At 38.2% G+C, this 26,854-nt stretch overlaps 2 protein-coding genes across 2 annotated transcripts in view; one reads left to right on the top strand and one right to left on the bottom strand.

The window, feature by feature from the left end:
• Positions 1 to 13,846, bottom strand: part of LOC117003627 (gamma-aminobutyric acid receptor subunit beta-2-like) — a 149,245-nt gene extending 135,399 nt beyond the window's left edge. Inside the window, 5 exon segments of the mRNA XM_033073648.1 lie at positions 11,269 to 11,336; positions 12,147 to 12,238; positions 12,357 to 12,589; positions 13,375 to 13,492; positions 13,654 to 13,846. Coding sequence (XP_032929539.1) covers positions 11,269 to 11,336; positions 12,147 to 12,238; positions 12,357 to 12,433 — 237 coding nt within the window. The 5' untranslated portion in view covers positions 12,434 to 12,589; positions 13,375 to 13,492; positions 13,654 to 13,846.
• A 667-nt stretch (positions 13,847 to 14,513) lies between these two features.
• Positions 14,514 to 26,854, top strand: part of GABRA6 (gamma-aminobutyric acid type A receptor subunit alpha6) — a 69,592-nt gene continuing 57,251 nt past the window's right edge. The window contains exon 1 of the mRNA XM_033073083.1: positions 14,514 to 14,580. The gene's annotated coding sequence lies outside the window, so the exon portion shown is untranslated. The remainder of the gene's footprint in view (positions 14,581 to 26,854) is intronic.

Here is a 26,854-nt window from a genome sequence, read left to right as displayed (position 1 = left end):
AACTTTGCCTCTTTAGAGGGAGATGTTTCCACAGTGGAAAGTTTGCAAATCTGCACTACACTACCACTAGTTCTAAAAACATTTTTCTCAGCAGTGAGCTTCAGAAAAATGTTTATCATAAAATACTGCATTTAGTGACAGCCCTTGCTTTTTGTAGAAGCTTTTAGACATGCTTAAAAGTTAATATTTTGGGGAATCTTTCACATAGCATGGGAGCTGAATTACTGGTTCCCACTTGAGACAAAAATTGCAATTTATCTCCTTCAAGCAAAAGATCTTCATAATTTTTACAAGGGGGGTCATTACCACAGCTTGGTGGCTGCTACTGCAAAATAAAAAGAAACTGCAGTATTTAATAACCCATAGTTTCAAAGATCTTATTGATACAAGAGGAAGCCCACACTACTATTGAGAAAAGTTAAAAGCTGAAGTCAACTTTTACAAAAATTGAATTAAATCTTAAAATAAGCAATTCTTTTACTGAAAATATGTGCTATAGTTATAAAAATAATTTTTCTTCTACTGCTATTCATATATTACCAGCGAATCCATGTGCAATGGAATTATTTTTCTGGTTTTTAAGACATTTGTGACATTGGGCCAGCAAGACGAATCTTTTACTCCCAAATCAACTCCTTCCCCTTTTTCCCAGAAGCAACTGGGAAAGTTTTACTGACCTCTCAAGAACTAATTTTTCACCTTGCAGTTCCAAGGTTCTACATGGTGTAAATTGACTAATTTTAAAACTTTTTTTGTTTTGGTGCAAATGAAAACTTGCATAAGGGCTTTCCTGGAATGGTGGCAGTGACATGTCTGTATTTTTTAAGGAAGTTCAGGCCATCACAAAGCAGTAAATAACAATGGTTAAAACTTCCCATGTCAAGCAGATTAAATGAAAGATGCATTTTTCTTCCACAGAAAGATTGTTTTTCCATCTTCCCACTTGACCCTCAGTATACCTGGACACTGTTTATTTCAGCACAGTTGATTATTTAAAACACCAAATATACATAGCTTTACAAATTGCTATTCTGTTCTATATCATAAATGTAATACTCTGCAGCATGGTAAACTTTCTAAAAAGAACACTAATCATATTTTTAAAAGTCTATGGAATCTGATGACTATAATGAAAGCACTTAAATTTGCAACTCAGGAATTTTGAATTTTAAATACATTAATTACTTCATATTTGCTACTCATGAGTCAGCTTTGATCTGCTAAAATAACATACAAAAGGTATTCTTTCCCCTCCCAAGATTTTTATTTCTGCATTATAAACAAAATGCTTTTGTTAGTATTTAAAAATGACATTAAGATGACAGCAAAGTCGCGTGGGTGAGAATGTGTGGGAAGCTGATCAGAAGCACAACGAACTTCTTGGATGTACAGAGAGCAGCGGATGCCTCCAGGGAAATTCGGAAAAAGTATTCTGCATAGAAACAACTCTGCCTATATATCACATTTTATCTTTTTCTCCTAAGGTTCTTTATCACTTGGAATATTTGTTGGAAAACAGATTTTCTGTCTCGATGGTTGTCTAATCTGCTACTTAAAACTTCAGACATAATCCTGTTTATGACATTGCCATTGGTGACAATGGAAAACTCCCCCCATATCGACACTCACACTGAGTCAGGACAACCAAAAGGACACAGTTCAGCAAAACACTTACAAGCCTAACATCAAAAATATGTTTATGTCTAATGGGTGTGTGTCCTCAACAAATGAGGATGTGAGGACAGAACATCCAGAACTCCCGTTTCTCCCTTGGATGGCACTTAGGTTGTCATTATTGCTGCAGTCAGAGTCATGATCTAAGGGCAGTGCCAGATAGTGTCTAATCATCAGCCTTAATCTTACACACTACAGCTTCACTGGTTTTGTTTGTAAACATGCTCACACTGATGCTCAACCATTTTACTCCATCAGCCAAAATGAAATAAGAGACCCAGGTATGTGAATGGCTGGGATCTCTTACACACATGCAAGGGGAAGAAGCAGACACAGGCACTGCAGAACTAGGCCAAATTGGCAAAAATTAATGAACAACCAACATGAAGAACAAGATCAAGCAGTGAAGGAAGAGATCAGCTATGACCAGGAAAGGTGTGAACTCTAGTTAAAGTGTGATACAAAGAACTCAATGACTGTATTTCAGCTTATTGAATTATTCAACAAGAAAACATGCATACACATTCTTTGCTTGAAAAAGTTTAACTCAAGAGGTAATTTAAGTTACATAAAGTACAAAATAATTCCTTGATAAAACAATTGGGACATTGATAAAAACAAGCCCTTTACATATCCAAAAGCAGCAATTTTGATTGAAACCTCGTATTCTCAATCTCTACTAAATAATTGCTGCCTTCAATGAAAAAACAAAACTGTTATCCAGCCAGCATATTACTGGGACATAGGTATCTATCCCAAACTCCATATGCTATATCAAAAGTTCATAAACCTTTGTGTTCTCAAAAAAGCAATTCAATTTAAAAATTAATCAAAATTTAATTTTACACTTTAGACTTCGCACTACCATCTAGCTTACCCAAGATGATTCTATGATTTTAAAAAGTTCATTTTTATTCATTTAACTGAAAGTAAAAAAAAATGATGTCAGAAAAATTTTGATGTCAAGTGATGTCTCCCATTTAACAAGAGGCAAAATTTGGCCCTGGTAGGAGCCACATGAACCTCCCAATGCTGCCACAGTTACAGCAGAAACTCAAAACCAAGAATAAAAAAAGTCTAATCTTCCTATGATTGGACTGTCGGGGTTTTAAATATCCTTAAATCAAAACTGCCATCAAGGTTTTATGACTTTCCAGCCAATTAAAACCACCAGTAACATCTACTCCCTTCAAAGGAGCACTTGTTGGTACAACAATTTTTGAGACTATTACCCAGTCCCATTGACAGTGGCTGAGACATTATAAGAATCATCTTCTATTGCATTTCAAGTCCTCAAGCCCACAAATCTTGTGTTAAACCCATGCAGAAATAGCCTCCATGGAAAAATCAGCATCACATTTACACATTTTAAGACTTCAAAACAAGGCTCATATGGGACCTGAGCTCACAAAAGCATTTTGCAAAGCCTATGCACAGAGGTGGGTACTTTTAACAGCATGTTTGAATGCAGATGGTTAACTAGAATTATTACAGATTTCTCTGTAACTGGTCACTTGTGTCACATAATAGTAGACTAATGAAAACTGTATTCATTTCCAGGCATTTACACTAACAGGAATGATTATAGTTAAGGGTCCCCTGGCACTTCCATTACAAATCTATTTTTTGAGGATTTATATGTCAGCTATAATAATATATTTTTAGCTGAAACTCGATATTAAAGGTCTCAGCTATGCATTTATTATTCAGTAAATGTTCCCATACCTTTGAAAAGGCTTCTTTCAAAATTAAAAAAAGAGAGTAATACTACCTCATTTTCCTATTTATTGTGGTTGTTGAGCATTTTATTTTGAGCAACCTAAGGTAGCATTTGCCACAAGATACATACATTACAATGTTAATTCTATTACGTGCGTACTTCCTACAAGTATCTCTCATTGCAAAACATCAGCGAAAAAGAGAAATTGGACAGTAAAATAGATTGAAGAGTCAAATAAGTTTTAGGAAGATTTCAGGCTGATTAAAGGGCTAACAATCCATCTAGAGCAGAGGTTCCCTACAGCCAGGCTGCTCTGCAGTAAGGAATGTAAAACACATGGCCATAAAAAAGAGACATTCAAAACACCCAATAAGAACATCCAATTGTGAAAGAAAACTCTGGGGTTTAATCCATGGCTGCAGAGTTGTTTCATTAATAGAAATGCTTGTTCATTAAAGGAGAAAAGAAAGAAAAACAGTCCTGAGAGCAGACACTGGAACAAGGACTTCCCACTTCAAATAGCTGAATTTTTTGAATAATACTTTCATTAGGGTAATATACTGCTCCTGTCCATGGCCAAGCTTTCTGCAAATTTCTTCTACTTGTTCAAAATGTATAAAGCTGTGTCTATATTTCAGCACAATCACAAAGAATCAGTGGTTTATATATAGGAAAAATCAGTGGAAATACTCAGAAATGACGTATTTACTATAACAGCAAACACTTGAATTGCAAAATGCATCTCTCAGAACGGTTGCTTTTCTCCCCACACAGTTAAATTCTTATTATTGAAAACTAACAAATTGATCACTCTGTCAGTGTTTACAGAATAAAAATGAATAGGCCTTAGCTTTGATGGAGATATGCAAAAAGAAGCTCAAGACACAAATAGCAAGTCCCCTTGCTCTTTTAAGTCTGGGGACAGGGGAAGAGTTCACACTCTCGATGCTTTATCTAGCCTGTGAAAAACTACATTTAATATGATCTATATATTCTGTATTCACTTGCATACATGTCAATTTCCTGAATATTAAATATCTTCTTATTTGGAACAGAACTTCTAGTTTTCATTGGGAATTAATTGCACTCTTATTTGAAAACCTCATACCAAAATGTCATACGCAGTTGGTGGGATTCCAAGTCTTGCAAGGATCTTTACATTGTCCAAATAATTTGAAAATACCTAACCAGAAAATTTGGATGAAAAGATTTTTGTAGGGAAAAGCTGTGAAGTGAGAGCACTGCTACTTCACTGGCCTTCAGACAGGCAAGACTGAAACTGTAAATTTGCCCCTGTGTCACTATTCCTCCAGGGCTTGTGCTGTCCTGGCTGTTTTCCATCCACTGTAAGCAGCATCTCTGTCAAGAAATGGGAGCAGGGTGGGAATCCCTTTAGAAGAATAGTTAGAGTAATTACAATCGATTACAAAGGCTGATTCTCTCCTGGTTTTCTTTTTGCAAACCCACAATTGATAACATTTGTCAATGCCTACAATTCATATGTAATTACACATGAGTACAGACAGATTGCCTCCACTCATAGCAGCAAATTTTTCAGTTTTAATAACTCCAGACATTTGACTGCTTCTGAAGCTATCATCTCTAAAGACAAACAAGATGCCATCTTCCATGTCTTAAAAGGTGACTTAAAAGAATTACCTTGTGGATGAGCACCATCCTTTGAAATGAGGGGACTGAACCTTGCTTACTTAATTCTTACAAGCACTAGCAAAGAACTACAGCTTTACCCACTAGAAGTCTACTAGGAATCTGGATTACTTTCGGAAAAAAAAAAATTATTACTATACAAAACTGTACTTCAACATGATTGAATACTAAAGGTGCTATTATAAACCTTGCAGAGGGTTGCATGAGGTATGAGGATGAAAGAGGGAGGGAGGAATAATAAGGATTTAGTCATGATGTACAGACAGACTTTGGAGTCACTAAGGAGCACATATACAACCATTGGAACAGCTTAAACTTGTAACAAGTTTGTAGAGTACAACAAAATCTTTTATTCTATTACACGGCTCATCTATAAAGATTTTATGTGATTTCCAATAGAGAAGTTATGAAATAAAGCAGGCTATAGTAGGAGCCAACAAGTGCACTTCATGTTCATTCCCACACATTAGCACCAAGGCACTGCCCATAAAATATATTAAAGATAAATTTATCCTATTTTTTTGTGGCAAGAGCCAAAGCACTTGAATATTTATAGATCACGGTTTTCTTAAAGGAAAAAACAAAAACAAGCCAGAAGACAATAATTATTAATTCAGCAGTACAAATTACCTCCAAGGCAATCTCTTTAAATTACTAACAACCATCCCCTGGTCTGCAGAAGGGAGTAATCACTGAAAAATCACCACCACCAATCAAATAAGATTTTTCTACAATCTAATAAGATTTTTTTTAAGTCTTGCAATACTGTAGCACACTGAAAGTGCAATCCAATTAACAAACCATTTATATTAACCTTAAAGAAATTGAGAATTACATCATGCGTCTAGAGATGTATAACATAGATAGACATAATACATATAAATAAACATAATAATTTATTACTTGAGAACTATCTTATAAAAGTAGTTACAAACGCGCTATATTCCTGCATATATGTTCTAGATGAATATTTTCATGCTGTGGCTACATATATTCTAGCAAAAGCAGCATGAAAACTTCAATCCACATATGGAGTATCAATAGGAAGACTCATTTTGGTCCTCAAGAATAAATATTTTATTTGGACATAGGAGCTCGTACTTATTCTCACATATCTTTAAATTAAGAAAGGATATTAAGAGACCTGTAGTAACAAAAAATGGAAAACCATTACATTACTAATGTAATTTAGTTCAGTTCAAAAATGTCACAAAAATGTGATGTTATTCCAGGCAGTAACTGAAGGAAAAGGTGAAACAAAGTTTTCAGTAAAAAGAAGTTCTCACTTCTAAGATATACATCACCTGCTCTACATTCACAGAAATCTCTATAGACATATTTCAGTATGAGTCAGTAAATAATTTGACAAGAGCCAAATTCAAACTGTGTACTGGGAAATGCAGTTTTATGTGAAGAAATATATGCACTTATGACACAGAGAAACTAATAAAGCCAACTGTCTCTGGCAACAGAAGTATTTAGTGAAGCAGCACCTTCTCAATATTCCAATATTTTATTCTCAATGTGTTTTCAGCCCTATTCTCTCCTTTTTCTCTCTACAGAATATGTGCAGCAACAGGAACAACTAGAAAGTATTAACAAAAGATGATATTGCTCACAGAAACCATTTTCATGACCATTTTCCTCACCTCTTTCTATTGTATATAGGACAATTTTTCCTGTTTTCATTTTTCTTTATCAGGAATTTTCCATGAGGTTTTTGGGTTTCTTTGCCACTTAATCCCCGTTTCTTTATATACCACAAGCCATCTCTTCCCCTTACACACATAAAGATAATTGCTGCTGCTTGAGAGGCAGCAACACAGCTCCTGTTGTTTTCATTATCTAAACCTATTTCATAATCTAAACCTTGAGCTTTGTTAATGTCCCCTACTGAAAATACCTCAAGAAAATTGATTTTAAGTAAACCAGTAGTGGGCTTCCATTATCAGGAGCAACTCAAAATCAGAGCAAATTGCCAGCAAATTACAGCTATGCCTGCACATTTCTGAGAATATCCTGATCTATGAGTATTATATTTATTGTTTTATGCAACTTTGGCATAAGTCAAATACAGAAGTGAAATATAATATTAAAAAAAAAAAAGAAAGCTCTTTGCTTTTTAGAGCTTGGAAGCTATTAGGCTCTGCTATGTAAAATTTGGCACACACTAAGAAATAAACCTTTCCCTGATAGATGGTAACAGCTCCTTTGTTTCTCCAACTCCCACTTGATGGAAGGATTATGCTCTCAATCAACGGTAATGGCTCCCACTAAGACAGACCAATCCATTGTCTTTAACTCCACACACACTACTGACTCCATGTGCCAAAACCTGCACACTAAGCAAGGAAATGCTTGGAATGAAATAAACAGTTCAGATTCCTCTCTGCAGACCCTATGACCCACAGTGTGCATAGCTGTATTTAATTATATCTAGACAACAAAATCAGATGATAGTGCTACCAGACCATACAGTCACCCCAGGACACATACACAATCCATTACCCCAAAAAGCATGTATTTCCTGAGCAAACTCTGTAGCTACAGAATATTTCTCTGTCTTTTCAAGACATTCTGTACTGGAATCCCAGAATAGCCACATACCAAGGGGGGAAAAAAAGAGGAAGGAAATGTTGACCTATTTAGTAGGGAATAAGCCAAGACATTGAAAACTAACACAGGACCACCATTATCCATAGAAATCCTCATGTCTTATCCAGATAGATCAAATGCACAACATTTTATAGAATCTTCAGAGGTGTCTAAGGAAGAAAATTTATTTCTGTATTTCTTAATGAACTTGTACCAATTTTTACAAAGTTTATGAGGGAATAGTTAGGAGAAAAAGAGAGAAAGTTAGAATGGAGAATAATCTTCATTGCTACACTTTCAAGGGGTCTATTCCAAAAATTAACTGAGAGGAAAATGTGGAAATATGAACATTGCATTTAGACTCACTGAAACACAGTTAGTCTTACATAACATCAAATTCATTAGCCCAGGAAAACCATTTAAGTTGCCTTCACACATCTCCATCTTTGTTCTCCATTGGTACCTGAATAAGAGAAATCTAAGAAAATCTAAGAACTCTAAGAAAATCTATGGTATAACTAGAATAAAGGATATACTCAACAATATTGCAGGACCTGGTGGCAAGTGGGATTAGCCATAATCATTACTGTGTCACATAAAATACCTGTCGTTTATTTTTTTTTGCAGAATACAAAGAAACTAGTACAAATAGTCATTATATTTGTTGATAACTACACTTGAAGTTCTCACTTTTCTCATGTTCATTCAGTGCATTCCCCAGAGATGGAACAAATTATATTTCCAAGTACCTGTACTTTGAAACCATTTCTGTAAACTCAGATAAATGCTAGTTCAAGTTTCTGACTACCCAAGGTAAACAGCTTACACTTTCAGCTCTGTTGCATAAAAGAAATAATTATAAGGCACCTGTAATGCCTAATACACTCTGAGTTCTTTATGATGCAAGTACTTGCCACCTCTTTAAGAATTCAAAGTCAACAATAATATTCTTGACCATCCTTAACATACTTTTACTTTCTATAAGAGCAAATCTAAATTATCGTGTTAAAGTGAAAACTTCATGATTTACTTCATAACACTGGAGTGATTTAAACATTCTGCCTGCAGGGTGGCACAAGTTTATATAGCAGATGTTATATATCAAGATTGAGAAAGAAATGTAATTTTAAAATAAATTAACATTAAAATTAAGAAAAATTATCTCAAGCTCAATAACTATGATTATTTAGCCTTTTTTCCAAGGAAGTTTGATCCCATTAATGTTAGCACATGAGTCTAGGCAATGATCTGCCTTTATCTAAAGCCAGTAGTGTTTACCATGACTACAAACAAAGCCACACACGGCAAGGCCACGCTTAGAAAAAAATAGGTCCAATAATAAATCCAAAAGATTCTTTCTGTGTCTGTTGTTATCTCAGAAGGCTTTACATCAGCTAGCATTCCATGGTATTCCTCCTGGTTTCTACTCCAAATTCGGGTGAAGAGGCAAACTAAAAAGCCAAGGCCTTGCATATGAAGTATTTTGTTGTTTCCTTGTATGTCTCTCTCCTCATTTCAGGTTATATTCAGGGTATATTAGCACTTACTATGTTATACAGATTAGTGTAAAATCAAGTGTACATTTTGTAATTAAGCAGATTATAATCTTGGTTTGGAATCTCTTTTGAAACTGTAAGTGAAAAAAATTATGTAACATGATTGCCTGGGTTTAAGAAATAGGTGGCTTATTAGAGTAAAATAATTCCAGAGCTTAAATTCCTTAGGCAAATTAGTAGGATAAAATTGTCTATACAGTCCCTCCTTTGACTTCTGCAGATAGTCTGAAAAGACTTTTTTCAGAAAGGTCAAGCATTTCATTATAGAAACACAATAAACTGACTACAGAATACTAAAAATAATACTGCCTTATACAGTTGGGCTGCAAGTGTCAGATCTGATATGCTATCACCTTTAATTGGAGACCAAATGTCTAGAAACCATTTAAAGAAACAATGAAAAGATTGCCGGGATGTATACAATTTTTTTCCACAAGAACCTTCTAGTTCTGAAGGAATGGGAGGATGTAACACTGACCTTATAGACTGCAATCCTAACAAGAAACCGTCATCATTCCCTCACTGCTTAGGCTGTCTAAGAAATAATTCTATGTCCCCATTTCTCCTACCCACAGTTCTCTTAATGAAAAGCAAGTGGTATAAAACACAGGGCCTTTTCTTCCTCTGCACTTAACGCTCCTGGAAGTAGAAGACTAGATAACAAGTTGAGTGATACAAAGTTTGGAAGCCCCTTTTAGCCACTTAGAAAATTCCAAGAAGTGATGTTTCAGAAAATGAAATTATTCAGGTTTCCTGGTATCTTGATAAAGATCAGCACCAAGCTCTCTGTCACCAGCAGTTCCCTGTCTCACAGTAAAATTACCTGTAATGTTATCCTCGAATTAGGCCAAGGGCTTTATTTTATATTATGAAAAAACTCTTGTTTTTTGACAAGTCATTCAGTTTGAGAACGAACGATTGTCAATTCATTCAGTGCAACATCTCCGAGAACCCAAGCATCATATTGAGGATTTAAATATTTTAGTAGCACAATGATATTAAAAACAACTGGTAACTTTCCAGGTGCTATTTTCAAATGCATGATTACAGCTACAGAAATAGCTGTAAAATCACATTTGCATTTAGAAAGATGTTTGCTTGAAACCTCTTCAAGAATAACGGAAAGTTTGCCTCAAACAACAAACTTCTATTCACAAATACTTGACAAAATCACATTTATTTTGCATCACTTTTGCATCCTGTGTTACTCTATTTCAGTGTCTTTTGTTGTTCTTTATAAGCCCCTATGAGTGTTAGGGCAAATTCCGTGTCCTTAACCAATTAACATGTAAATTAAGATAAAAACTTCAAAACCTGACCCCAAACATTTCCAAATAATAAAAGTAAGTCAAGAGCAGCTTCTTCTAAGGCATGAATCAGACTTGTCCAATTTTACCCACACTTCATTAGTCTCCCAGGTGATTGAAAGTGAAACACAGAAAGTGTGAAATCACTACGTTCTGAACAAGCTCAGTATTCGAGAACAATCAGTTCCAAGTATTAGGTAAGAGAGACAAACATCTTGGAAAAATTAAACTTCTAAAATCATTGACTCTTTCATCACCATCCAAAACAATGTTAGACTAGGGGGGGAAAAAAAGGTAAGTTTTGAACACACATAGAAATAAAAACCTCCTTTTTTTGTTTTTAATCGAAAGCGTATTACTAAGAGACAACGGCAATCACTGATTTTGTTGGATTTTTTTTTTTTAAGAAGCTCAAAAGCACGGCGTCAGGAACGGCGCTGGACGGGGCGAGCGCGGTGAGAGCGCGGGGCCGGCAGGGGGCGCCGTTGCTCGCGGGATGCGCGAGGGCGGGAGCGCCCCCGGAGCTGCGGCTGGAGCGGCCCCGCTCCCGCCCCGGGCCCCGCCGCTCCCGCCCCGGGCAGGCCGCCCCCGGCACTCCGCCGACCCCCGAGCAGCCGGCGTGCCGCTCCCCGGGGCACGAGGACGCGCCGGGTGTCTGCACGTCCGCGGGCACCGCTCCGCCTTGGCAGAGGCGGGGGAAGCGACAGCCACCCCCTAGAGCAAGCAGCCCCAAACCCTAAGTACTCACCATATTGACTTCCGAGACCATATCTATACTGGCAATGTCTATGTTCATGCCAACAGCCACTGGGGGACCTGCAAACCGACAAGATGGTCCGCAATGTGATCTCTTAGAACTTAACTCATTCTTACCAGATTAGCAGGGCGAACACATGAAACGACGTTTAAACATAACCAGAAATTCAGGAGGGGGACATGGTGTTCCCAGCCCGCCTCAGCGGGACCCCCCGCTGCCCAGGCCGTGTTCGGTGTTTTATGTAACAGCACACACGTGGCGGCACCGGTGCGCCTCGCTCCGCGCCCCTGCGCCGGCCTCCGCGGCCGCCACCCCAGGCACACGCTCAGCCCCGGGACCGCGATCACCGAGCCCGGGGAGGGATGGAGGGAACCAAGGTCTGGGGGGAAAGGGCCACCTACAGCGAACACGTCCGAAATAAACAAACTAGTTCGAAGTAGGAGCACGCAGGGGGTTAAATGACATTTTTGCACCAGTTAACAGCACATCTTGTACTCGAAAATAGTAACTGTGATCACAAGCATATTAGGCTGAAAGGAGCAAACGTTGGGTGAACTTAAGAGAGATTTGCATCTCGACAAAACCAGTTAAACAAAGATTTAATTACAGGTAGGTAAAGTATCATCACACACACACACAACACAATGAGGGACCGATTACGAATATACAAGTAATTTAAGTGATCGCATTGAGACCACCTGTACTAAGAAAATTGAGAAACAATGGGCTTACTTCGGATCAGCTACAGGAAATGGCAACACACACACCTCCCAAAGCAACAGCACCCACAAGACGTTTGAAACCGCCCCCACACACAACGCACCCAGCCCCGATATGCAACCTCTCTTATGCAAAAGCAGTCAAATTACCTCCAAAATCTGGTCTCAGGCGAATATCATAGCCCTTCAGCAGTCTATCCACGGTCTCTTTCACCAGTGACATATTACTAGGGTCATTGACACTAAAGAAAAAAGAAATAATAATATTTCTGATTTCTCACCCCCCAGCTTTACATTCCTCTCAGCAGCAGCATGCACTGCAATTCAAAGTAAAGGAAAAGAGATACCTTAATCACTTACCTCTGTGCACATACCGCAGCTATTATTAAAGGGAATGACCAGATCCCAAAGTAACCCTTTTTCCGGACTCTCAGCATCCCTTTAGCTTTTGTTATGATTTAAGGTTTCAGTGAAGAGAAGAAGAGATCCAACTTATTCTGGCCAGTGCAGTAATTCTAATGGGAAGCGCATGCGCACGGCGTACCACAACATCAAAAGGAGCAGTGGTTGCTGCTGGAGATGGAGCAAATTTCCTTGAAAAAAAATTAAAGGGGAAGAAGGAAATGCATTATTAAAAAAAAAAAAAAAAAAAAAAAAAGGAAAAGTAATCCACAGGAGGATCCAGTATATTTTTGTTGTCGTTTTTGTTGTTATAGAGCATAAATCGCAGCTAAAAGAGAAGTTCTAGGAGTTGCAGGGTACAGCGGCTTGGCAACCTGGTTTAAGCACTGGGGGGGCTGGACGGACTTCGATTAGGCACAGAGAGAATAGTTAAAGAGGAGAATGCACTCCGTACGTATGGGGGCAGGTGGGGGGAGAGAGGGGGCAGGTTAACTTTTTAGTCCCTGGAAAGAACCGCCTGAGCCGAGGAGAGGTGCGGGCAGAGGAGTCGGCGCTGGCAATGGGGGCGGGCGGTGGGGGAGGAGGGAGATGAGCGCCTACAATATTTCTCACGGAGGAAAAAAAAAAATGATGACGAATAGTTTCTTGTAAGAGGAGATTAGGCTGTTTCTTTCCTTACTGTGATGCCAGGCGCTATTCCAGGAGCAGAGGGACCGGGAACTGAGGGCATCGCCGGCTGCGACCGCCGGCTCCCACGGGTCACTGGCTGGTGCCTCAGGGGCGAGCGCGGTGCTCCCGCGACCCTGCTCCCCCCTGGCGCATTTTCCGTATGCCGACCGATGTTTAACCCAGGGATGTGAGTTCTTCAGGTAGAACGAAACCTCGCCAGGGAGGGGGGGCAAGGAGAAGAAAAACACCATCCTGAAAGGCTTTCAATGACCATCTAGACCTGATGTAGGTGCATAAGCCCACTTACCTTAGTGGGTAAAACAGCCAAGGTCTTCAAATGCAGCGTGTGATCCAATTAATGCCTCGGAAGAAACCGGAGACGAGCGGAAAGGTGGTCTGGGGATGCTTTGAGTGACATTTAAATCCTGAGCATAAAAAAAAAAAAAGATAGGAGAGCGAGAAAAGGGAAAAAACCAACCCCTGAAAAACAACAAACACCGGAATTAAATTATTCCTCTCAAATCTGCTTTGTGCCCGTCGCTCCTTTTACACCACCACCACCACCTCCTCCTCCTCACGCACATACCCGCTCGGCCCCGCGGATCTGTGCTGCTTCACCGAGCGGATCTGGGCGTGCACACGTCCTCGGTCGGCCCGGGCGGCGCGGGGAAGGGATTTGGAACACTTTGGATGTCAATTAACAAAAGAAATATTTAACTCGCTGCAGGAGAGTGGAGGAGCGGAAAAAAATAAAAAATAAATAAAAACCGGCGGGTGGTGGCGGGGGACAAGGATGAAGGTGTTGCATAGATACCGGGGCGGGCTGGAGAGCCGCTCGCTCTCGGGCACGGCGCGGTCCCCGGCGCGGGGCTGAGGCGCTCCGGAGCACCTGCGCTGCCCTACCCCCGCCGGCCACCGCCTCCTCCTGCTCCCCGGGAAAGCCGCGATTCGCCTCGCACGGCTGAGCCGGCCCCAGCCGACAACCAGGCGCACCCTGGCTGGGGAGCAGGAGAGCCAGGAAGGGTGCGAGGCGGGGAGAGGAGGCGGCGGCGGCTCCCCGGGAAGGGCGCGGGGAGGAAGGGCTGAGGCGGGAGCGGGCGGGGAGGCGGTGGGATGAAGCCTCACCTAGAGAAGCAGCGGAGTGGAGAGTGGGTGAGCTGCCCCCGAGAGACGGCAGTGCTGCTAAAAAAAAAAAAAAAAAACCAAAAAAAATCCCAAACAGCCAAACCGTGAAGCAGTCAGCAGCCCCGAAAAGCAGGCAGCCATTTAAAACAGACCGACAGCTACCTTGGCCGGCGCGCTCGGGAGCGGGGAAGCCCCGCAGCATCCACCTGCCGCGGGAGCGGGGCCGAGGCAGCCCCGGCCGCCCCCGCCGCCGCCCTGGCACGGCCGCCCTGGCACTGCCGCCCTGGCACTGCTGCCCTGGCACTGCTCCCGGCGGGGGGAACAAACCGTGCCCCTCTCCCGGCGCTGGCAGCGCCTTAACGCCGCCACGCTGTGCCTTTGAGCTCAAGTAAGTAGCTGCTCGGTTTTTCCTTCCAGAAACAAAATAGCCGTCCTTTGGGGGTCCTGGGGGCAATTCGTCAAGACGTTTTCACTGCCTTTTCCCATTTGTAACAATTGGAATTGCACAAAGTGAGAAAACACACTTTCCCCGCTGGAACAGACAAGATTGTGTGGGTGATAAATTTCTCATTTATGTATTTAATAGAAAAAACCTCAAACAACTAAGTTAAAGAACGTTTAAGCATTTTGAAAATCACCTACAACCCCCACCCCATTTTTCAGCTTTTCATTCTGTGGCTGATTTTATAGAGCTACTCTCCCTGTTCACCAGTGGAGGTTTCTGTTCTCACACAGCCAGGCTGTTTCACTGCCAAACCTCTTGAAATATAGTCCTAAAAAGAAGATGGTGGATATGCTGTGCAGTGAATCATTTGACTTTAAATGTATAACAGGCACTTTTTTTTTTTTTCTTTCTGCAATCATATTATAAAACCGGGGGTCTCAAGATAAAACACTTCAATCCTGCACTGTGAAATTCACCTGCAAGTGCTAACTTGGGACCACATCTGACACTCCTGAGCTGTTTCTGAGTGTCTGCTATTAATTGCCATTACACCACAGAAATGTGTCATTTGCCACATCTGAATATGACCACATAGCAATATGAACCTGATGCTGAAGGCCAGTAATATTTGGTGCTGGACTGACAGGAATTTTTGATTTACATACTAAGAAGAATTCACACAATGCCAAAATATCTCTGATCTGGTGTATGCACTGATAGTCAGAGAACACTTGTTCCAGGCCCAGAGTACCCCTGTGCCATGTGTAGTGAAATCTACTGTCAGTCTGGCCATCCTAGCAAAAAGGAATTGAACATATCTCAAACAAATTCAATATATGTGGATATAATGGTGAATTATATGGGGAAAATTAATGTGTGTCCTTGGGTTTTGGAAATTTAAAGGTTCTATTGAACCATGTTTGGGTTCATCTGCATAACTCATTATTTCTGCTAGCCTAAATGCACCACCGTCTAAATGTAGCAGTAGCATTGTCTTACCAACACTGCAGGCTCTTCTGTGCTAAGACAAGCCTATGGGGTAAGGGTATAATCATTATATATTGACAGTGTGCAAAGTCATACAACACTTTTCCTTTTACAAATGTGTTCATGCTTTGCTATATGCTTTTGACAATACCACTTTATCTCTGACCACAGGGTTGTGGTCTATCTCTGCCAGTTGAAATTTCTTATCACCTTAAAATCTCCCATTTATTTTAAGCAATTTGTCAAAGAAATTGTTACCCTCTTTTTCTCTCAATTGTCTATGTGTTTGATTGAAAAGTATAGGAAATAACTAATGTGAACACCAGAATTGGCAAAATGCAGAACTGTTCATGTGACATGTCTAAGGATTGCAAAGATTTTTGATGTCTTACAATGGGCAATCAACCTGGTTCCCAGCTGGATATGGTATTTCTGGTTCTAAAAATATCTCAATTAGACTACAAGTACTGTAATCTCACAGAGAAGCCAGCAGAGACGGTCCTATTTTAAATGGCAGTCACAGAGTATTTTGATGCTTAGCTTTCAAGATGGAAAAAAAATACCCCTCAAAACTGAAATACTCTTAAAGAATGGCCCACAGTCCTTGCTGAGCAGCGTGTGATAGTATGCAAGAAATGGGCAATAAAGTAACATCATACTTGTTCATCTTGTCAACCCTTGACTACAGCATTATTTTCCTGTCACCACAACTAATATCCCAGGCCATATACTAAGAACTCTAAAAGGTTTTCAAATGGGTTGCTGTAAATATGTTCATTATGTAAAATAAACTCTCAGATGGAGTAAGACTTTCAAGATAGGTTCTCAAGAGATCCATTCACTCAAGTCAGTAGAGACAGAAGAGATGCTGATTGATGATAGAAGAGTAGCCCTGTATCATAAATACTGTGATTAACAAGTGCAAAATCCCAATTAAAAAAAAAATTCTTTTCACCGCACCTCAGCAGGCTGTTGTGTTCTGTCAAAGTGATGTTTCCTGAATTTTTTAGCATTTAGATAAGATGCAGCAGTATCAGAAATAGGCAGGTGAAAGTTGTTTCCATTTATCAGATGACATAAAATTCTCTAATTAACAGAAGAATGTTAATAATAAACTATTTTGATGCATGATTTCAATTTCCAAATCCTTTAAATCTATAAATTCTTGTGAAAGACAACACAATATAGTCAACCATTGTAGAAATTTCCTGAACAAGGAATATATATATTCAATATATTTTATCTTAGTCTCTTTACTTTCATTGTAGGTCTTTAGATCTAGCATGTCACAGTCCATGCACCATACACCGTCCCATTAGTAATCAGCATGTCAGCATAAAGCTGCCTGTTACATCACACACATAGAAAAAAAGTATTTATGCAAGTGTCTTGATTCTGCTTTTCATGGGCAATGGAATTACTTTTTCATAGCCACAGTTTTCTGGGATTTACACCAACTTCAACTACAGTGTATCTAAAAGAACCCAAACTGGTAAATTTATTGAGAAAGGCAATTTTGTAAGACCTTCCAGTTATGCTGATCTTGGCCCAAAAACATATTAATTTCTCAGTATTGTACAGGAAATTAGTCCAATAAGTTGCTCAGGCAACAAGTAACACTTGATACAAGCATGACTGTCACAACTGCAAGAGAAAAGCAAATGGGAGGGGCAAATAATAATCTCTTCTTGGTTTGTGTAGTTCTGTAGGACTTGAGATGCTGGAGCTTATGTTTTTTCGTTCCATAACTCACTACATGCATCTCCACAGGGTTAAAGACACTATAGGTAAGAACTTACCCCAGTTCTTGACCCAGGCAGTATTTTATAGGACCCGCTAACAAAAAACTTTTTTGCAGTTTGAGATAAGCATAACTTAATTGTATGTTGAAGAAAGTATTTTAATTTGAAATTGAATTACAGATTAAAAAAAAAAAAAAAAAAAAGACAAGTAAAAGATTGTGCAAAACATCCCCAAGTGCTTTTATTGCAGACAGCTGGAAGCAACTCAGTGGGGACTGAAAGAAAATACAAATTGTCATGCACCTAGAATTACAGTGGGTTGAGAACTGAAGTCATCTTATCAAATCATGGAATCACCACAAAAAGCTACCCTATTTCCTTCAAGGTGGTGGAATAAATTAATTTAACAGCTATATAGACAGCAATTTTTTAATTCCTTGATTTTAGCTACATTAGCACTTAGCTAAGAAATATCTGCAGCATCCACATCCTTTCATAGGAAGGCAGGGAAAGGCAGAATGAGTGATTGCATAGGGTAAGGATAGTAAAACACTTAAAAGACAGCAAAAAATGTGCACCAAGATTATGTCACTCTGTGTCTAAATCTCCTTCATTACATTTGTGTAACATTCAGCCCTGAAAGCAGATTGCTGAAACCTGTTTTTAAATTAATGGAGTGGCATTTTTCTGCATCAATTTTGGTCTTCCTTTCTAAGCTTTCTTGGTTTCCTAAATTTTTTGTATTCTGAAATACTGCTATAAAAATATCCAAGGGTTCTAAAACTGTTGGGTTAGAAGCCTTTGATGAAAAAAAAAGACAAAAGTTTTCTTTTTGAAGCCATTCAGTTTTGAATATCAATCTTGGATCTGGTATAACTGTGTGCAAATTTTAAGATTAAAATAGTTTTAACTGGATTTTTCTTCAGCTGGAAGGACTTCACTTTTTCAGAAAAATTCTCATTGCCACCACTTTGACCAGGTAAGGGGACAAGGGGGGAAAACTCAATAAAAAGAATTTAAAGAGAAGTACTATTATGGATTTAAACAGTAATAAAACTACATTTCAGGCATAATTTTTAAAGAAAGAACTGGAGTATAGAAGTTTGTATCTGACCATAAAACACTTTACAGTCATCCATTTATTGGTGTTCTTGAAAGAGAGATGAAACTGCTTTCATCAAATGTAGAGTGTTATCAATTCAAGCCTTCCTTGAGAACAGAGAAAACAGTGCTTTTCACTGTCTTCTGCTTTCTTGCATGGCCATCTCAAATGTGCTTGTGTCCTATTCTTTAACAGAAACCCCAATCTTAGTGAGGAGATGTCCCCCAGTGCTGCAGGAAATGTAAGTACATGTTCTGTAGCACATTTTGCCCCCAGCTAATTCTTTCTAACTAGGAGCATGCAGACCAAGTGTTTGATGGAATCAGTACTTGCTTTACCTGGGATCGGCCTCTGTTTCCAGATGAAATTTCACCGAGAGATGTTTCTGTTCAGCAGCAATTGCCAAGTCTGAATAAACCACTTTTGTTGAGTTGAGAGTGTTTTTTAAGAGCTGGATTATCCTCTACAGAAAGAGTATTGTTGCCTAAAGGGTATAGCATGGAGATGGGCTGAGGGCCAGTGAGGATGGCAAGGCACTTGTGTTGCAACTCAGGCCTAGAGGACATTATGATGATCCTGGGAAGATTCAGAATGCCAGGACAGGAAAAAAAAAACAAAAACAAAAAACCACTCAAACCAATCACAAAACTTATTATGGAATAATCCTTTTCAAGACTAAAAAGACCTCTAGGAATACAGTCAGTATTTACCACTTTGCATTCAAACTAGTGGGTGTCTTAGATCCTTTAAGGTCCTTAGTCTTTCAAACCAGATGTCTTATTAGAGAGGTCAAAGGCACAAGGTATGCTCAGTCCTCAAGCAGTGATAGGGGAGCTCAGAGAGGGTGTGCAGTCTTGATGAGTTTGTTTTATGTGACTCCCCCACTAATGCCTAGGGATGTTTTGTATTGATTCCATACAGCCAATCATAAGGTGACTTCAAACAACTCTTATTGATCACTTTGCCAGACATGGGCAGTTCAGTGAAACCTTAAACAGGGCGACAAAATTGTCTTCAGAGCCACTTTGAAGAGCTGTGAATGAACCAGTCAGAACAAGAGTCTGCAACTGGAAGCAGAACAGCCGCTCTGGTTAGTCATAGTAATCAAGGTATTAACTTTGTAAATTTGTTCTCATATGTGGCAAAAGCAGCTGAGTAATACCCATATTTGTTGTTACACAGCAAATTCAAAGTACTGTTTTGCATTTTATCTCTTACTATGGCAACTTTGGACATTTCTTGCCAGTGCAAATCAGGAACAACTCTACAGGTTTTACAGCATTACAAAAAACCACCCCATATCCACCCATATCCACACCCCACCCCCCACCCCAGATCCACACCCCCCCAAAAAAAATATCTAAAAATAGAGTTAAGGGGAAGAGCCTCTCTGCAGAGTAAAAAGATTATGACACTTTATATGTTTGCCTTAATTTTGATGGCACACATCTGTTTAGCTTATTATGAACAATTAAGTATGCTTATGCAACTTCGACCACAGATCCTGATAATCCTAATTCTGTTCATGAATTACTTGCATATTCATTCCACTTCAGAGTTCAAGCTCAAAAGAAACAGGACCTGTCTTTCAACTACCTTTTCATTGCTACAGTTATACTTTATAAATACAGATAATTTGCATCACCTTAAAGCATCAAGAATCACTTGAGCATGTTAAGAACTTATGGGTTAAACACTTTTTCGCTAGTTTCTTAAATTTTAAGTTCAGTTTAAATTTGTTCTGTTTTGAGTTTGACCATCTTCTTCCAAGTATTAGTCCCTACTAGAAGGTTTTACAATAAGTCAGAGATCCAGTTGACACTGTCACAACTTTTTGTTGGGACTATGGCTAAGAATTCAGTTCTCTTTTCAGGGCAAGGCTGATGGATATTGCTGTCATTCATTTACAACTTTTTTTTGTTTTTTTCTGAACCTGTTAGTTTTCTGGTGATGTTGTGAGTCCACCGGGCAACATGCTGTTGGCACAGGAGATTTGGCAATTACTGCTACAAACAATTCTGCAAGAATTGTTACAATTCTAATTTATACTCCCTCTACAATCAAAATTATTCTTTCACCATTCCTTCAATTCAAACTTAGTTTTAAGGAAAAAAATTAAACAACTACCTTCCATTTCCTTCTCCTTCAAACAATATCATAATAAATTTATTTACAACAACTTCTTTCTTGCATATAATGCAAGCACTGCAGTGTCATGGGTTAGAATATCCTCACTATTGACCCTTTCTTTCAAGAAAAAGATTTTCAAATTCTTATTCCTAAAGCCTATATCAGAACAGTATAATAAATCCTTTTGAAATACATGCATTAGTACAAGAAATAAATAAGTAACAACATCTGAGAGCATGAGAAGATTTTGGTGCACTTCTAAGGGCCCAGAACAGTTTGCACTTTGAAAACATGGCAGGATAAATATTTTCAGCCAACAACAAATGACACAAATACATAGACAGGTTTCTGAAGAAAATCAGGATTCATGTAAACATGTGGGAACACATAGTGGGTTCATATTGTATAAAAAAGTTAGAGAGTTGTATACAATGAATTCTGAAAATAAAACTAGAAATTACAAGTCAAAGGTTGTTTATTAATGTTACCCTCAGCACTTCTTTTCATTGCCCCAATGGCAATGCCTCTATTAGTGCCTATATGTACACAATCCAGCAGTGCAATATTTTGGAGGTCACACCAAGTTCTATTGCCTGAATATGGTTCAGTATCAATGTGACATGAGACGTGCAACTGTCTGTCCTCCCCACTCCAACAATGCTGCCATTTTTTTCTTTCATTAGATGGGCACTGGACTGATCCATGAAATTTCTGGTTCTGTGCACCTGAGAGATAACTCTTAGAATAAGATGATCTTCCTTGGGCCAATTTAGAGTGATTTTTAGATAAACAATATTGTATATGTCAGTCTTATGTCAGAATCTAGGTATGTCCATACTACACTACAGCATGATCCAAGTTGGAGAATACTTGTACAGTTGAGAGTGTTTCCTGGTTTTCACAGAAATTAGAACAACCTCTAACAAAGTTTGCTACGACAACTATCATACCAAATATATCACAGCATAAATTGGAAAGACAATTTTGAAAGTAATAAACAATTGCATCTTGCAAGAGCTTGGTCTGAAGCATAGAAGAGAAAAGCCTATTCTTGACTTTGTGCTAAGTAACTTTCTGAAATAATTCCTATAAGTAAATATGATTGACCTACTAGAGAAAAAACTTAATATGATAAAATTTGACATGTTTTTAGAAACCAAACTAAGCAGTACTTTGCAACACTGGAATTCAGGAGCCAAATTATTTTTAAATGAATAGGCCATAGCAGTTTGGAAGACAATGAAGTAAAAATAATAGAAAACTAAAATCCATAGGAAGCAGCCTGGACACCATGCTGTTAGGCAGTGATGGGAAAGCTGAAAACTCTGGTATACCAAATCAACAAAATTGCAATGAACAGAGTAGGTTTAAACAGAAAGTAGTTTAAATATAAAGTTGGCCTTCAAGCCACTTTTTATCAATGAAACTCAGATTACAGCAGCAAGTAAGATTCCTAACAATGGCTGTCTAGGAGGCTATAATTCCAACATGATTACCAAAAATAAGAACTAAATACAGTAAAAACCAAACTTTGGAAGCTTAGCAGAATGCATGTGGGATGTCAGTATCCCCAGAGATCTTTCAGTGAGACAATCAATTTTCTTTGCTCTTTAGACATAAGTGAATATGAGAAACCTATATAGAGTGCTGAGGTAAAAAGCAACTTTTGACACACTCCCAAAGATGCAGATATCAAAAAGTGTGCGAGTTGTGGGTATAATAAGAAGATTGAAGTAGTGCATTGCCTCTGAATTTTGTACCTTTCAAAATACACATCTCCACTACTGCATCCTTGGAGGGGCTTCTTGTGGAATTATATTTAGCCTGGGTATCACGAGCTCAGCTCTAGCAGCATGAAGCTCAGCATGCACTAATTAGTCAGGGTCCTCAAAAAGCACTTGCAGGCCATGCTCAGCCCTTCAATGATGCAGATACTGCTGGCATTTGAAACACACACCAGCCTAAACAGTTCATTTGGTCTTGTTGTAACTGCACTAGAGAAGACTGCAAAAAGATGCCTTTTGCCCTTGTGTGCGGTGTCAATGTGCTTGAAAATAAGACACCAGGCAACTGGTGATGGACATACACATTTATTCCCAGTTATATCTTATTTGTATCTTCTCTATTTATGTATCTAGGGACAACATATACCTATATGATGTCTTCTGGCTTTTTCTTTGCTTTACTTCAGCTGGCAGTTGTATGTTATACACAAAACAACTACATAATGAATAACAAAAGCATGCTATTTAATTCTCCTGCGGGAAACCAGCAATTACTGTATACTGACTGTTCAAGGGTGTTATTTTTGTAAACAAAAAAGAAACGAAATGAGCATAGCATTCATCATTAGGAAATTTTCTCTTATTCAATTAATACACATTCAAGAGAGCCCCACATGCATGTGCATGCGCAGTGAAGTACTGCAGGAAAATAGGAAGAGATCTTCCAGGGTGCAGCACACCCTGCTTTCTCTACCATATGCTTCTAAATATGTTCCTGTGTCACTATGCTCGCAAGGCAACTTGCTGATTCTTGGCAGATTGATTCTGATACATTTAAAATGTACAATTCCTAAAGAATAGGTCTTTCCTTTATTAAAAAAGAACAAAAAACAAAAAACCGAACCAAAACAAAAAACAACAAACGCAAGCAAAAAAAAAAAAAGCCAAAAAAAAAAAACCCAGCAAGCAAACCTGCCAAATTATCAAACCAACCACCTAAAGACAAAAAGTCTTATAAAGTGATCAGTGAATTCTGGCAACAGGTAAATACTTCCAAAATCCCGAATAATCTACTCTTTCAAAATTATGGTCTCAACAAGATCCTGAAAAACAGAGCTTGAAAACCTTGAGAGACTCCATGGTGCATGAAATGTATCAGGTGTATTTATTTGGTTGAGGTAGTACAGACGAGAGTTATTATAAATGTAAAGAAAGCATGAAAGATACAGGGAAACCATAAAATTTTTTGAGACTAGCCTAAATGTGGATAAAAGAATCCAGTGAATTTTCAAGAGGAAAATGCTAGAGGAAGGCTAAGGTGTTCAAATAATAAGCTGCTGGTAAAACACAGATTTTAAATAATATACTAAAAGTTTACATTTACGGTGTTAATTTTCAGTGCTGTTCCATAAAGTTGTACAACAAATTTAGTAAGAAACTTTGTTATTAAAAAGAGACTTTTAAAGGCCTTCCAAATAGTTATAGAACTCAGACAAACACAGCAATAGAATAAGGAACCACTTTTTGAGAGGAGATGGGAATATAAAGGATCATGGAAGAAGATTTAAGTGGTTTATATAAAATTCAGTATCTATTAATACATTTTAAGGTGTGTGTGTGTGTTATAAAAAAGAATAAAGATGAACAAGGAGGAATATAGCATCTACCAGTGGTAGCCGAGATTAGAAATGCAAGATTTGAAAGATTTGCAATCACTTTTAGAAACTCTTTGGAACTGAAGAGGTAGCAGTTGATTGGAAACCAGTGATTTGTTTCAGTACTATAAACAGCTGTCGTAAAATTATTTAAAATAGTTGCACATCTTCAAGTTCTATGTATCTTTACTGTGGGCTTTAAAGCACAAATTTCAGCTTGTGTGTTGTCTGTTTGCTTTCTAAACTTAAAATTAGTAGGAATGCTTTTCCCAATGACTCAGGAACCTGCATTTCTAACCACACAGTCTGTGGTTTTCTTGAGAACTGGCTGGATTTGAGGATAATAAAATGTTCTAGTGCATAGCATCCCTTTGCCCAGCCATGAATACCAGAATATTTTGTTCTGTTTTATCTAAACTTTTGCAGTCACTGACATCCTAATTATGAGCTGTACTGGAAAGTAGTTTTAAAAACAGTTCTATGAACTAGCAAATTAGAAAAAAACCCAAAGAGTCCAATGGGCAGAAATAATAATTAAAATGTGTATAAATTTTCAATGTTATTTAAGAAACAGGCTTGGAAATAGATACACTTGTAAAACCACAAACTATGTGATATAATAGATTTTTTTTTTTTTTTTACAATACCAAACAATTAATTCTTAATACAGAACCTTTTTATAAATGGATGTTTCAAAATACGTGCAAAAAAAGGTCCATCTACAAATAAGATAAATCAGGGATGTAGTGAGTATTCACTGGGTAGATATGATTTATTTCCACTGTGCTCCAGATAATCCATCAAAACCTATCACATACAATGTAGAAAAGATGGGATCTATGTTAAGAAGATTTTAGAGTTTAGAAGGCTCAATATAATTCTTTTTGTGAAGTAAATATTATGGTAAAGGGAGTGTAAGGAGGATTTTGGTTACACTTGACAGTGACTCCTGCCATAACATCATGAATCTTAGAAATTAATCATGTCAATTTTGGGAAATTCAACCATGCTATACAAATCTCAGAGAAATGGATATGTCTTATTTTATATTCATAACAAATCACATAATGTGCAACACATTTTATTTATCTTGATTTAAATTCTAAACAGACAAGGCCTTAGTTCTAAAATAGTATATCATAACAAACTATTCAGTGACCACTGATAATATCAGCAATATAGGGCATTGCTGGAGACTTTTTAAAATTTTTTCCGAGTTTGAAGAGTAGCTTTCTGTTCCTCAGAAAAATACACAAATGAACATTTGAATCTGAGTCTTTTCTTGTGCATCTATAAATAAATCTGCTGAATACTACACTGCTTCCACTCCTTCCATCTATAATTATTGTGTTTTACCTCGCTGTCCTTGGCACCAGTGAGTCCTTAGCCTTAAGACTGGCTCTTCTTCATATCCAATATTTCCAAAGTCACAAAAATTATTATTTAAGCATTTTAAGAACACTTCCACCTTCAACAACAGGAAATAATGTAAAATATCTCTCATTACTGTTCAAAGAGATTGGTATTTAAATTAATTCTTTAGATAAAGAAATTGCAAACTTTTTGCACACTCAGAATTGCATTCTAGTTATTCCATGATAACACTAACACTTAGTATCTAGCTTTTTCTTCCTCAAATTTTTGTTCAGTTTTATCTATGCATATATTTCTCTGGATATTTAAAGATCTGGCTATTTCTCTGGCTATTACATTTAAAGATCTTTTTGAAAATGCAGCCGCTAATGAGAGGGATGATTAAGAGGACTAGTAGTTTGCTATTAGCATATGGAAAAGTGAAACAGTTTCCATCTGCATACCTATTTTTATCTCTCTGTTTCTTCTCCTGCCCTTAAAGTAGAACTATTACATTAGGTAATCTGCCTTGTTAAGGCATTTAAGGCACTAGAAAAACAATCCAAAGTGAGAAGCATCCTCTGATTGCTGATGGAACTGCCCAGAGAAGCAGTGTCTCATTTACACATTATCATCTTTGTGCTACCACAGACAGCAGCACAGTTGTCTCAACTGACAATTTTGATTTTAAATTGGGGGAGTGGTTAATCATATAATTGGATAGTATTTCAACATTTTGCATAAATAAAGATGTGTACAAAGATGTCACATCTTAACAGAAAGTACGCTAACTGCTATGTGTTATATGCTAAAGATTTCCTCCAAGTTCATAATTTAACTTTTGGATTTGAGCGTATCACAAATCAAATGTATTTGAAAATTGCTCGTGAATATTTAATGCAGGACATCAGGCCTAATCTCCAGCCTCCAAGGTTAAATCTGCTAACAGTTTCTTATTAAGCACCAGACAAAAAAAAATTCCATCTTTAATTAGACCATCTCACTCTTTTTTTTTCTTTTTTTTTTTCCCTGTAGTAACAAAGGCTATCCAATGCTTAGGAGAATTAACAGATTGAACAGTAGTGACAATCTAAAATTTCAAATGAGTCTAATGTTGGATTCAGCTCAGAGAAGACATTAATTATTCTTCAACACTGCAAAATGACAATCATTTCCAAAACAACACGCATACTACATGAAGTTTCATTACATTCTGAAGTACTGGTTTTGAATTTCTTGGGTTTAGGTTGATCCCAGCAGAAACTCAGCATTTCTTTCCCTCCCTTAAACATTGTCTTTTTATTAAGAGGGCACAAAGCTCTGACACATCATCTGCAGGTGGCATCTTTCATTGAAAATGCATCAGTGGATGGAAGGAATTTCTGAGTCCTTTCTGCTTGACCATGCCTGAGTCAGCCAAAGACATCCTCAAACCACACCTCAGCACCTACCATCAGACCAGCTTCACTCAGAAGAGCTGTAAGAACTTAGAGGGGTTTGAATTGTGTAGCTTTCCTACATTCT

Source organism: Catharus ustulatus, chromosome 15 (assembly GCF_009819885.2).
Source record: "Catharus ustulatus isolate bCatUst1 chromosome 15, bCatUst1.pri.v2, whole genome shotgun sequence".
In the NCBI taxonomy this organism is placed as follows: domain Eukaryota; kingdom Metazoa; phylum Chordata; class Aves; order Passeriformes; family Turdidae; genus Catharus; species Catharus ustulatus.
The sequence above is the reverse complement of the archived record's forward strand: the minus strand, read 5'-3'. Positions and strand labels throughout refer to the sequence as shown.